At 60.5% G+C, this 12,861-nt stretch overlaps 1 protein-coding gene across 1 annotated transcript in view; it reads right to left on the bottom strand.

The window, feature by feature from the left end:
* Positions 1-1,154: 1,154 nt before the first annotated feature.
* The window catches only part of ube2s (ubiquitin-conjugating enzyme E2S), a 25,675-nt gene continuing 13,968 nt past the window's right edge, over positions 1,155-12,861 (bottom strand). The window contains exons 3-4 of the mRNA XM_060822874.1: positions 6,226-6,416; positions 1,155-3,557 (exon numbers count right to left, since the gene is read on the bottom strand). Coding sequence (XP_060678857.1) covers positions 3,171-3,557; positions 6,226-6,416 — 578 coding nt within the window. The 3' untranslated portion in view covers positions 1,155-3,170. The remainder of the gene's footprint in view (positions 3,558-6,225; positions 6,417-12,861) is intronic.

Here is a 12,861-nt window from a genome sequence, read left to right as displayed (position 1 = left end):
GCCTGGGGAAAGCTGTGCTCCCACGTGCGGTCTGAGCGATGGAGGAAGCTGTGCCCTTCGCTGTCACTACCATCTCTCTCGCCCTGCGATGATGTGCCCGGGGGGAGAAGGGGGGAGCCGGGACGGGCACTGACAGCTCCTGATGGATCATCGCCCCGTGCCCCCGGGGGGAGCGATCTGCACCAGTCTGTGTACAGCAGTTACAAGCATCTGTCCTTGAACGTTCCTTTACGTAGCCACCGGGTTACGGTGCTCTGTGTGTGTGTGTGGGTGGGTGCGTGTCTGCCTCTGGCCCAGGACTTGACCCTCACCCCTGCTCCTCGCCATCCCTGAATTAGCCTCCCCCCTGGAGAAGATGGAGGGGGGATTCAGTGACGGTAACACCATTGACCGTCAAGGGGAGGGCGATGGTTAGATTCTCTCTCGCTGGGACCCCCCCCCCCCCCAGGCGATGGGGTAATTAACCTCCTGCTAACAACCGTCAGTAACACCCTGCCCTCGGGAGAGGGTGACCGCTGTGCTCAGGACCGGGAAGGAGTTACGAAGGGAGCCGAACACAGCCCACGCCTTGCGCCTGGGAGTCTCGGGGATGCAGTGTGCCTCCTCCACCCTCGAGTCCCTCCAACCTCTCCCGGCCAGGCAGGAGGGTGAAACGCAGAGCACCCTGAGCGGTTCCCCGCCCCCCCCCCTCCCCCAGCAGCTCGGGTACGTTAAGAGTTGACCCTCCCCCCCTCTCTGTGCTCTTACCCAGGAGCACCAGAGGACAGCGTCCCGGGTCCAGGGAAGGGGTGATATCCTGTACAATGTGTCGGCATCGCAGTCGTACCAGACTCACCCCCGTCTCTCGGCACAGGGTCACACTGGGATAGCTACGCTGGAAAGCTCCCTCTACACCGTCCCCCCCTCTCCCAGGGACAGGGGGGTTAGATACAGAGTAAAGCTCCCTCTACACCGTCCCCCACTCCCAGGGACAGGGGATTATATACCGAATAAAGCTCCCTCTACACCGACCCCCACTCCCAGGGGGTTAGATACAGAGTAAAGCTCCCTCTACACCGTTCCCCCTCACTCCCACGGGGTTAGATAGAGAGTAAAGCTCCCTCTACACGCTCTGACAGTTAATGAAGGACACACAAACAAGGAAAGATGGGGCAAATCACTCATAATCTGTTCATAACTTAAAAGCAAGACACACGCTTCGACAGAAAATATATAACTTAACGGCACATCACACCGACGCCACCCCACCCCACCCCACCCTCCCCCCTCACAAACCCGGGGAACAAAACCCCCTCTTTATTTCCCGAGGAACCCTCCGGGTTCACCTTTTTTTTTTGGTCAGATCCTGTTTTCGTGGGTTTTTTTGTACAAAAAAAAGTCATGAAAAATAAACAGAGAGAGAAAAAAAATTCGCAACGGGCTCCTGAGGGTATATCGCTTGGCTGTGTGTGTGTGTGTGCGCGCGCGCGTGCGTGTGTCTCTGCTCTCCCACCCCACAGCCTCCCTCGCACTGTCACACACACACACAGTCCCTCCCACAGCCCTGTCTGTGTCACACACACACACACACACAGTCCCTCCCACAGCCCTGTCTGTGTCACACACACACACACACACAGTCCCTCCCACAGCCCTGTCTGTGTCACACACACACACACACACACACAGTCCCTCCCACAGCCCTGTCTGTGTCACACACACACACACACACACACAGTCCCTCCCACAGCCCTGTCTGTGTCTCACACACACACACTGTCCCTCCCACAGCCCTGTCTGTGTCTCACAAACACACTGTCCCTCCCACAGCCCTGTTTGTGTCTCTCACACACACACAGTGTCCCTCCCACAGCCCTGTCAGTGTCTCTCACACACACACACACACACACTGTCCCTCCCACAGCCCTGTCTGTGTCTCACACACACACACACAGTCCCTCCCACAGCCCTGTCTGTGTCACACACACACAGTGTCCCTCCCACAGCCCTGTCTGTGTCTCACACACACACAGTCCCTCCCACAGCCCTGTCTGTGTCACACACACAGTGTCCCTCCCACAGCCCTGTCTGTGTCACACACACACACACAGTGTCCCTCCCACAGCCCTGTCTGTGTCTCACACACACACACACTGTCCCTCCCACAGCCCTGTCAGTGTCTCTCACACACACACTGTCCCTCCCACAGCCCTGTCTGTGTCTCACACACACACACACTGTCCCTCCCACAGCCCTGTCTGTGTCTCACACACACACACACTGTCCCTCCCACAGCCCTGTCTGTGTCTCACACACACACACTGTCCCTCCCACAGCCCTGTCTGTGTCTCACACACACACACACTGTCCCTCCCACAGCCCTGTCTCTGTCTCACACACACACACACACACACACTGTCCCTCCCACAGCCCTGTCTGTGTCTCACACACACACACTGTCCCTCCCACAGCCCTGTCTGTGTCACACACACACACACTGTCCCTCCCACAGCCCTGTCTGTGTCACACACACACACACTGTCCCTCCCACAGCCCTGTGTCTCTCACACACACACAGTGTCCCTCCCACAGCCCTGTCTGTGTCTCTCACACACACACACTGTCCCTCCCACAGCCCTGTCAGTGTCTCTCACACACACACACACACTGTCCCTCCCACAGCCCTGTCTGTGTCTCACACACACACACTGTCCCTCCCACAGCCCTGTCTGTGTCTCACACACACACACTGTCCCTCCCACAGCCCTGTCTGTGTCTCACACACACACACACACACACACACACTGTCCCTCCCACAGCCCTGTCTGTGTCTCTCACACACACACAGTGTCCCTCCCACAGCCCGGTCCGTCTGTCACACAGCCCCACAAACTCCCCGGCTCTCTCTCTCACACCCCCAGTGTTTGCGTCTCTCTCTCTCTCGCCCCCATTCTGCCCGTGTGCGTGCGTGTGTGGGTCTGCTCTCCCACCCCACAGCCTCCCTCGCTCGCCTCCCCTCTACCTCTCCCTCTCTGAGGGAAGGGGCTATATCAGGATGAGTGGGGGGGAAGGGACAGGAGGTGGTACAGACGGTTGTGGAAGGGGGGGGGGGGGGGCCAATGAGAGATCTGCTCGAACTGCTCCTCGCCCACTCCTCTCCCCCCAGCCCACCCACCCGCGGCCCCCCCGGACTAGAGTCGGCGCAGCATCCTCTTCTTATCGCTCTTCTTGCGGCTTGAGACGGGGGGCCCCAGGCCTTTCTTGTCCCCAGCGTGTTTCTTAGCGGTGGGCCCCTCCTGGGGGTGGTGGGCAGGGGTCCCGCAGGGGGAGGGAGGGGGAGCGGGGAGCCCCAGCCCGTCACTCACACCCCCACTGCACAGGGAGGAGGCGGAGGAGGAGGAGGTGGAGGGGGGCGGAGGGAGCGCCGCCCCGTCCCGGGAACGGCCCCCCCTGGCGTGGATCTCTGTCAGCAGGCGGGCCCGCGAGGCGTACTCCCCGTACTCCTCCAGGAGGAGGCGCCCCGCTTCCTCGTTCAGAGCTGACTCGGGGTTGGGGTGGATCAGCAGACACTTGATGGTCTGGGGTAGGGGGGAGGGGGAGAGGGGAGGGAGAGGGGGGAGAGGGAGGAGGGAGAGAGAGAGGAGAGAGAGAGAGAGAGAGGGAGAGAGAGAGAGAGAGAGAGAGAGAGAGAGAGAGAGAGAGAGAGAGAGAGAGGGGGGGGGGGAGAGAGAGAGAGAGAGAGAGAGAGAGAGAGAGAGAGAGAGAGAGAGGAGAGGGAGAGAGAGAGAGAGAGGAGAGGGAGAGAGAGAGAGAGAGAGGGAGAGAGAGAGAGAGAGAGGAGAGGGAGAGAGAGAGGAGGAGAGAGAGAGAGAGAGAGAGAGAGAGAGAGAGAGAGAGGGAGATGGGGATGGAGAGAGAGAGAGAGAGGGAGAGAGGGATGGAGAGAGAGAGAGAGAGGGAGAGAGAGAGAGAGAGAGAGAGAGAGAGAGGAGAGGGAGGGAGATGGGGATGGAGTGAGAGAGAGGGAGGAGAGGGAGGGAGATGGGGATGGAGTGAGAGAGAGAGGAGAGAGAGAGGGAGGGAGATGGGGATGGAGTGAGAGAGAGGGAGGAGAGAGAGGGAGATGGGGATGGAGTGAGAGAGAGAGGAGAGGGAGGGAGATGGGGATGGAGTGAGAGAGAGAGGAGAGAGAGAGGGAGGGAGATGGGGATGGAGTGAGAGAGAGAGAGGGAGGGAGGGAGATGGGGATGGAGTGAGAGAGAGAGAGAGAGGGAGGGAGATGGGGATGGAGTGAGAGAGAGAGAGGGAGGGAGGGAGATGGGGATGGAGTGAGAGAGAGAGAGGAGAGGGAGGGAGATGGGGATGGAGTGAGAGAGGGAGAGAATGATAATTAGAATGCGAGGACAGAAACCATCATCATTTATAAACAATCAAATAAAATCAAATTAATTGCCACAAGCTCAGAGTAAATACTGAGCTCTCCAGCAGCTCCCGAGGGGCTGAATGGCCTCCAGCCCCACAGCGTGACAGGCAGGAGGTGGAGGAGGGGCCGAATGGCCTCCTGTCCCTGGGGTCTCGGTGGGGGGGGGGGGGGGGAGGGGTGTCTCTGGGATCTCGGTGAGTGTTTTGGGGGGGGGGGGGGGGGGGGTGTGTCCTGGGATCTCGGTGTGGGGGGGGGGGGGGGGTGTCCCTGGGATCTCGGTGGGGGGGGCGTCCCTGTCCCTGGGATCTTGGTGTGGGGGGGGGGGGGGGGGGGGGGGGGGGGGGGTGTCCCTGGGATCTCGGTATGGGGGGGGGGTGTCCCTGTCCCTGGGATCTCGGTGGGGGGGGCGTCCCTGTCCCTGGGATCTTGGTGTGGGGGGGGGGGGGGGGGGGGGGGGGGTGTCCCTGGGATCTCGGTATGGGGGGGGGTGTCCCTGGGATCTCGGTGGGGGGGGGGGGGTGTGTCCCTGGGATCTCGGTGTGGGGGGGGGGGGGGGGGGGGGGGTGTCCCTGGGATCTCGGTGGGGGGAGGGGCGTCCCTGTCCCTGGGATCTCGGTGTGGGGGGGGGGGGGGGGTGTCCCTGGGATCTCGGTATGGGGGGGTGTGTCCCTGGGATCTCGGTGGGGGGGGGGGGGGGGGGGGGTGTGTCCCTGGGATCTCGGTGTGTGGGGGGGGGGGGGGGGGTGTCCCTGGGATCTCGGTGGGGGGAGGGGTGTCCCTGTCCCTGGGATCTCGGTGTGTGTGTGTGTGTGTGTGTGTGTGTCTGGGATCTCGGTGTGGGGGGGGGGGGGTGTGTGTGTCCCTGTCCCTGGGATCTTGGTGTGGGGGGGGGGGGGGGGTGTCCCTGTCCCTGGGATCTCGGTGGGGGGGGGGGGGGGGGGTGTCCCTGGGATCTCGGTGGGGGGAGGGGTGTCCCTGTCCCTGGGATCTCGGTGTGTGTGTGTGTGTGTGTGTGTGTGTGTCTGGGATCTCGGTGTGGGGGGGGGGGGTGTGTGTGTCCCTGTCCCTGGGATCTTGGTGTGGGGGGGGGGGGGGGGGGTGTCCCTGTCCCTGGGATCTCGGTGTGGGGGGGGGGGGGGGGGGGTGTCCCTGGGATCTCGGTGGGGGGAGGGGTGTCCCTGTCCCTGGGATCTCGGTGTGTGTGTGTGTGTGTGTGTGTGTGTGTGTCTGGGATCTCGGTGTGGGGGGGGGGGTGTGTGTGTCCCTGTCCCTGGGATCTTGGTGTGGGGGGGGGGGGGGGGGTGTCCCTGTCCCTGGGATCTCGGTGGGGGGGGCGTCCCTGTCCCTGGGATCTTGGTGTGGGGGGGGGGGGGGGGGGGGGGGGGGGTGTCCCTGGGATCTCGGTATGGGGGGGGGTGTCCCTGGGATCTCGGTGGGGGGGGGGGGGGGTGTGTCCCTGGGATCTCGGTGTGGGGGGGGGGGGGGGGGGGGGTGTCCCTGGGATCTCGGTGGGGGGAGGGGCGTCCCTGTCCCTGGGATCTCGGTGTGGGGGGGGGGGGGGGGGGGTGTCCCTGTCCCTGGGATCTTGGTGTGGGGGGGGGGGGGGTGTCCCTGTCCCTGGGATCTCGGTGGGGGGGGGGGGGGGGGGGCGCGTCCCTGTCCCTGGGATCTCGGTGTTGGGGGGGGGGGGGGGGGGGGTGTCCCTGCCCCTGGGATCTCGGTTTGGAGGGGGGTGTGTCCCTGTCCCTGGGAGCTGGGCGAGGGGTGGGGAAGGGGAGGGGGTGGGGGCTGGGGGCAGTAGGGGGGGCAGTGCCCACACTCACCAGCAGGATGTGGCGGATGCCCAGCTCGGCCCTCCAGTCCCTCTTCAGCACGTTCACACAGATCTCCCCGCTGGCGCCCACGTTCGGGTGGAAGATCTTGGTCACAAAGTAGGCCTTGGGTGGGCAGGCTGGGAAATCCCTCCCCAGCACGAGCTTCATCTTAAACAGCCCCCCCGCGTACGGCGTGCCGTCTACCCTCGGGGGGGGGGGGGGGGGGGGAGGGGGAGAGAGAGAGGGGAGTGGGAAGAGAGAGAGAGGGGGGAGGGAGAGAGAGAGAGAGAGAGAGAGAGGGGGGGAGGGGGAAGAGAGTGAGAGAGAGAGAGGGGGGGAGGGGGAGAGAGAGAGAGGGGGGGGGAGGGGGAGAGAGAGAGAGGGGAGGGGGAAAAGCGAGAGAGAGAGAGAGAGAGAGGGGAGTGGGAAGAGAGAGAGGGGGGGGAAGAGAGAGAGGGGGGGAAGAGAGAGAGGGGGGGGAAGAGAGAGAGGGGGGGGAAGAGAGAGAGGGGGGGGAAGAGAGAGAGGGGGGGGAAGAGAGAGAGGGGGGGGAAAGAGAGAGAGGGGGGGGAAGAGAGAGAGAGGGGGGGCGAGAGAGGGGGGGGGGGCGAGAGAGATGGGGGGGGCGAGAGAGAGAGGGGGGGAAGAGAGAGAGAGGGGGGGGAGAAGAGAGAGGGGGGGGGAAGAGAGAGAGAGGGGGGGAGAGAGAGAGAGAGGGGGGAGGGGAGGAAGAGAGAGAGAGAGAGGGGGGGGGAGAGGGAAGAGAGAGAGAGAGGGGGGGGAGGGGGAAGACAGAGAGAGAGGGGAGGGGGAAGAGAGAGAGGGGGGGGAGGGGGAAGAGAGAGAGGGGGGGGGGGAGGAAGAGAGAGGGGGGGAGGAAGAGAGAGAGGGGGGGAGGAAGAGAGAGAGGGGGGGAGGGGGAAGAGAGAGAGGGGGGGGAGGGGGAAGAGAGAGAGGGGGGGGGAGGGGGAAGAGAGAGAGGGGGGGGAGGGGGAAGAGAGAGAGGGGGGGGAGGGGGGGGAGAGAGAGAGGGGGGGGGAGGGGGAAGGGAGAGAGAGAGAGGGGGGGAGGGGGAAAGAGAGAAAGAAAAAGTCAGAAACTAAACAAGCAAGAGACCACAATTCCAGAATTAACCCCCCGCTCTCTCTCCCCTCTCTCTCTCTGTATCGATCCCCAGACGATTTCCCCCTGCTCTCTCTCTCTCTGTATCGATCCCCAGACGATTCCCTCCCCCTCTCTCTCTCTGTATCGATCCCCAGACGATTCCCCCTGCTCTCTCTCTCTGTATCGATCCCCAGACGATTCCCTCCCTCTCTCTCTCTCTGTATCGATCCCCAGACGATTTCCCCTGCTCTCTCTCTCTGTATCGATCCCCAGACGATTCCCTCCCTCTCTCTCTCTCTGTATCGATCCCCAGACGATTCCCCCTGCTCTCTCTCTCTCTGTATCGATCCCCAGACGATTCCCTCCCCCTCTCTCTCTGTATCGATCCCCAGACGATTCCCTCTCTCTCTGTATCCATCCCCAGACGATTCCCTCTCTCTCTGTATCCATCCCCAGACGATTCCCTCCCTCTCTCTCTCTCTGTATCGATCCCCAGACGATTCCCCCTGCTCTCTCTCTCCCTGTATCCATCCCCAGACGATTCCCTCCCCCTCTCTCTCTCTGTATCGATCCCCAGACGATTTCCCCCTGCTCTCTCTCTCCCTGTATCCATCCCCAGACGATTCCCTCCCCCTCTCTCTCTCTGTATCGATCCCCAGACGATTTCCCCCTGCTCTCTCTCTCTGTATCGATCCCCAGACGATTTCCCCCTGCTCTCTCTCTCTGTATCGATCCCCAGACGATTTCCCCTGCTCTCTCTCTCTGTATCGATCCCCAGACGATTTCCCCCTGCTCTCTCTCTCTGTATCGATCCCCAGACGATTCCCCCTGCTCTCTCTCTCTCTGTATCGATCCCCAGACGATTCCCCCTGCTCTCTCTCTCTGTATCGATCCCCAGACGATTTCCCCCTGCTCTCTCTCTCTCTGTATCGATCCCCAGACGATTCCCCCTGCTCTCTCTCTCTCTGTATCGATCCCCAGACGATTTCCCCCTGCTCTCTCTCTCTCTCTGTATCGATCCCCAGACGATTCCCCCTGCTCTCTCTCTCTCTGTATCGATCCCCAGACGATTTCCCCTGCTCTCTCTCTCTCTGTATCGATCCCCAGACGATTCCCCCTGCTCTCTCTCTCTCTGTATCGATCCCCAGACGATTCCCCCTGCTCTCTCTCTCTCTGTATCGATCCCCAGACGATTTCCCCCTGCTCTCTCTCTCTCTGTATCGATCCCCAGACGATTCCCCCTGCTCTCTCTCTGTATCGATCCCCAGACGATTTCCCCTGCTCTCTCTGTATCGATCCCCAGACGATTCCCTCCCTCTCTCTCTCTGTATCGATCCCCAGACGATTTCCCCCTGCTCTCTCTCTCTCTGTATCGATCCCCAGACGATTCCCTCCCCCTCTCTCTCTGTATCGATCCCCAGACGATTCCCCCTGCTCTCTCTCTCTCTGTATCGATCCCCAGACGATTCCCCCTGCTCTCTCTCTCTCTGTATCGATCCCCAGACGATTCCCTCCCCCTCTCTCTCTGTATCGATCCCCAGACGATTCCCCCTGCTCTCTCTCTCTCTGTATCGATCCCCAGACGATTCCCCCTGCTCTCTCTCTCTCTGTATCGATCCCCAGACGATTCCCTCCCCCTCTCTCTCTGTATCGATCCCCAGACGATTCCCCCTGCTCTCTCTCTCTCTGTATCGATCCCCAGACGATTCCCTCCCCCTCTCTCTCTGTATCGATCCCCAGACGATTCCCCCTGCTCTCTCTCTCTCTGTATCGATCCCCAGACGATTCCCCCTGCTCTCTCTCTCTGTATCGATCCCCAGACGATTTCCCCCTGCTCTCTCTCTCTCTGTATCGATCCCCAGACGATTCCCCCTGCTCTCTCTCTCTCTGTATCGATCCCCAGACGATTTCCCCCTGCTCTCTCTCTCTCTGTATCGATGCCCAGACGATTCCCTCCCCCTCTCTCTCTGTATCGATCCCCAGACGATTCCCCCTGCTCTCTCTCTCTCTGTATCGATCCCCAGACGATTCCCTCCCCCTCTCTCTCTCTGTATCGATCCCCAGACGATTCCCCCTGCTCTCTCTCTCTCTGTATCGATCCCCAGACGATTCCCCCTGCTCTCTCTCTCTCTGTATCGATCCCCAGACGATTCCCTCCCCCTCTCTCTCTCTGTATCGATCCCCAGACGATTTCCCCTGCTCTCTCTCTCTCTGTATCGATCCCCAGACGATTCCCCCTGCTCTCTCTCTCTCTGTATCGATCCCCAGACGATTCCCCCTGCTCTCTCTCTCTCTGTATCGATCCCCAGACGATTCCCCCTGCTCTCTCTCTCTCTGTATCGATCCCCAGACGATTCCCCCTGCTCTCTCTCTCTCTGTATCGATCCCCAGACGATTCCCTCCCCCTCTCTCTCTGTATCGATCCCCAGACGATTCCCCCTGCTCTCTCTCTCTCTGTATCGATCCCCAGACGATTCCCTCCCCCCTCTCTCTCTGTATCGATCCCCAGACGATTCCCCCTGCTCTCTCTCTCTCTGTATCGATCCCCAGACGATTCCCTCCCCTCTCTCTCTCTGTATCGATCCCCAGACGATTCCCCCTGCTCTCTCTCTCTCTGTATCGATCCCCAGACGATTCCCTCCCCCTCTCTCTCTCTGTATCGATCCCCAGACGATTCCCCCTGCTCTCTCTCTCTCTGTATCGATCCCCAGACGATTCCCCCTGCTCTCTCTCTCTGTATCGATCTCCAGACGATTTCCCCCTGCTCTCTCTCTCTCTGTATCGATCCCCAGACGATTCCCCCTGCTCTCTCTCTCTCTGTATCGATCCCCAGACGATTCCCCCTGCTCTCTCTCTCTCTGTATCGATCCCCAGACGATTTCCCCCTGCTCTCTCTCTCTCTGTATCGATCCCCAGACGATTCCCTCCCCCCTCTCTCTCTGTATCGATCCCCAGACGATTCCCCCTGCTCTCTCTCTCTCTGTATCGATCCCCAGACGATTCCCTCCCCCTCTCTCTCTCTGTATCGATCCCCAGACGATTCCCCCTGCTCTCTCTCTCTCTGTATCGATCCCCAGACGATTCCCCCTGCTCTCTCTCTCTCTGTATCGATCCCCAGACGATTCCCTCCCCCTCTCTCTCTGTATCGATCCCCAGACGATTCCCCCTGCTCTCTCTCTCTCTGTATCGATCCCCAGACGATTCCCTCCCCCTCTCTCTCTCTGTATCGATCCCCAGACGATTCCCCCTGCTCTCTCTCTCTCTGTATCGATCCCCAGACGATTCCCTCCCCCTCTCTCTCTCTGTATCGATCCCCAGACGATTCCCCCTGCTCTCTCTCTCTCTGTATCGATCCCCAGACGATTCCCCCTGCTCTCTCTCTCTGTATCGATCCCCAGACGATTTCCCCTGCTCTCTCTCTCTCTGTATCGATCCCCAGACGATTCCCCCTGCTCTCTCTCTCTCTGTATCGATCCCCAGACGATTTCCCCCTGCTCTCTCTCTCTCTGTATCGATCCCCAGACGATTCCCTCCCCCTCTCTCTCTGTATCGATCCCCAGACGATTCCCCCTGCTCTCTCTCTCTGTATCGATCCCCAGACGATTCCCTCCCCCTCTCTCTCTCTGTATCGATCCCCAGACGATTCCCCCTGCTCTCTCTCTCTCTGTATCGATCCCCAGACGATTCCCTCCCCCTCTCTCTCTCTGTATCGATCCCCAGACGATTCCCCCTGCTCTCTCTCTCTCTGTATCGATCCCCAGACGATTCCCTCCCCCTCTCTCTCTCTGTATCGATCCCCAGACGATTCCCCCTGCTCTCTCTCTCTCTGTATCGATCCCCAGACGATTCCCCCTGCTCTCTCTCTCTCTGTATCGATCCCCAGACGATTCCCCCTGCTCTCTCTCTCTGTATCGATCCCCAGACGATTTCCCCCTGCTCTCTCTCTCTCTGTATCGATCCCCAGACGATTCCCTCCCTCTCTCTCTGTATCGATCCCCAGACGATTTCCCCCTGCTCTCTCTCTCTCTGTATCGATCCCCAGACGATTCCCTCCCCCTCTCTCTCTGTATCGATCCCCAGACGATTCCCTCCCCCTCTCTCTCTGTATCGATCCCCAGACGATTTCCCCTGCTCTCTCTCTCTCTGTATCGATCCCCAGACGATTCCCTCCCCCTCTCTCTCTGTATCGATCCCCAGACGATTTCCCCCTGCTCTCTCTCTCTCTGTATCGATCCCCAGACGATTCCCCCTGCTCTCTCTCTCTCTGTATCGATCCCCAGACGATTCCCTCCCCCTCTCTCTCTCTGTATCGATCCCCAGACGATTTCCCCTGCTCTCTCTCTCTCTGTATCGATCCCCAGACGATTCCCCCTGCTCTCTCTCTCTCTGTATCGATCCCCAGACGATTCCCTCCCCCTCTCTCTCTCTGTATCGATCCCCAGACGATTCCCTCCCCCTCTCTCTCTCTGTATCGATCCCCAGACGATTCCCCCTGCTCTCTCTCTCTCTGTATCGATCCCCAGACGATTCCCCCTGCTCTCTCTCTCTGTATCGATCCCCAGACGATTCCCCCTGCTCTCTCTCTCTGTATCGATCCCCAGACGATTCCCTCCCCCTCTCTCTCTCTGTATCGATCCCCAGACGATTCCCCCTGCTCTCTCTCTCTCTGTATCGATCCCCAGACGATTCCCCCTGCTCTCTCTCTCTCTGTATCGATCCCCAGACGATTCCCCCTGCTCTCTCTCTCTGTATCGATCCCCAGACGATTTCCCCCTGCTCTCTCTCTCTCTGTATCGATCCCCAGACGATTCCCTCCCTCTCTCTCTGTATCGATCCCCAGACGATTTCCCCTGCTCTCTCTCTCTCTGTATCGATCCCCAGACGATTCCCTCCCCCTCTCTCTCTGTATCGATCCCCAGACGATTCCCTCCCCCTCTCTCTCTGTATCGATCCCCAGACGATTCCCCCTGCTCTCTCTCTCTCTGTATCGATCCCCAGACGATTCCCTCCCCCTCTCTCTCTGTATCGATCCCCAGACGATTCCCCCTGCTCTCTCTCTCTCTGTATCGATCCCCAGACGATTCCCCCTGCTCTCTCTCTCTCTGTATCGATCCCCAGACGATTCCCTCCCCCTCTCTCTCTGTATCGATCCCCAGACGATTCCCTCCCCCTCTCTCTCTGTATCGATCCCCAGACGATTCCCCCTGCTCTCTCTCTCTCTGTATCGATCCCCAGACGATTCCCTCCCCCTCTCTCTCTGTATCGATCCCCAGACGATTCCCCCTGCTCTCTCTCTCTCTGTATCGATCCCCAGACGATTCCCCCTGCTCTCTCTCTCTCTGTATCGATCCCCAGACGATTCCCTCCCCCTCTCTCTCTCTGTATCGATCCCCAGACGATTTCCCCTGCTCTCTCTCTCTCTGTATCGATCCCCAGACGATTCCCCCTGCTCTCTCTCTCTCTGTATCGATCCCCAGACGATTCCCTCCCCCTCTCTCTCTCTGTATCGATCCCCAGACGATTCCCTCCCCCTCTCTCTCT

This window comes from Hemiscyllium ocellatum, unplaced genomic scaffold (assembly GCF_020745735.1).
Source record: "Hemiscyllium ocellatum isolate sHemOce1 unplaced genomic scaffold, sHemOce1.pat.X.cur. scaffold_2517_pat_ctg1, whole genome shotgun sequence".
NCBI lineage: Eukaryota > Metazoa > Chordata > Chondrichthyes > Orectolobiformes > Hemiscylliidae > Hemiscyllium > Hemiscyllium ocellatum.
This window is presented reverse-complemented; position numbering and strand designations above follow the sequence as displayed.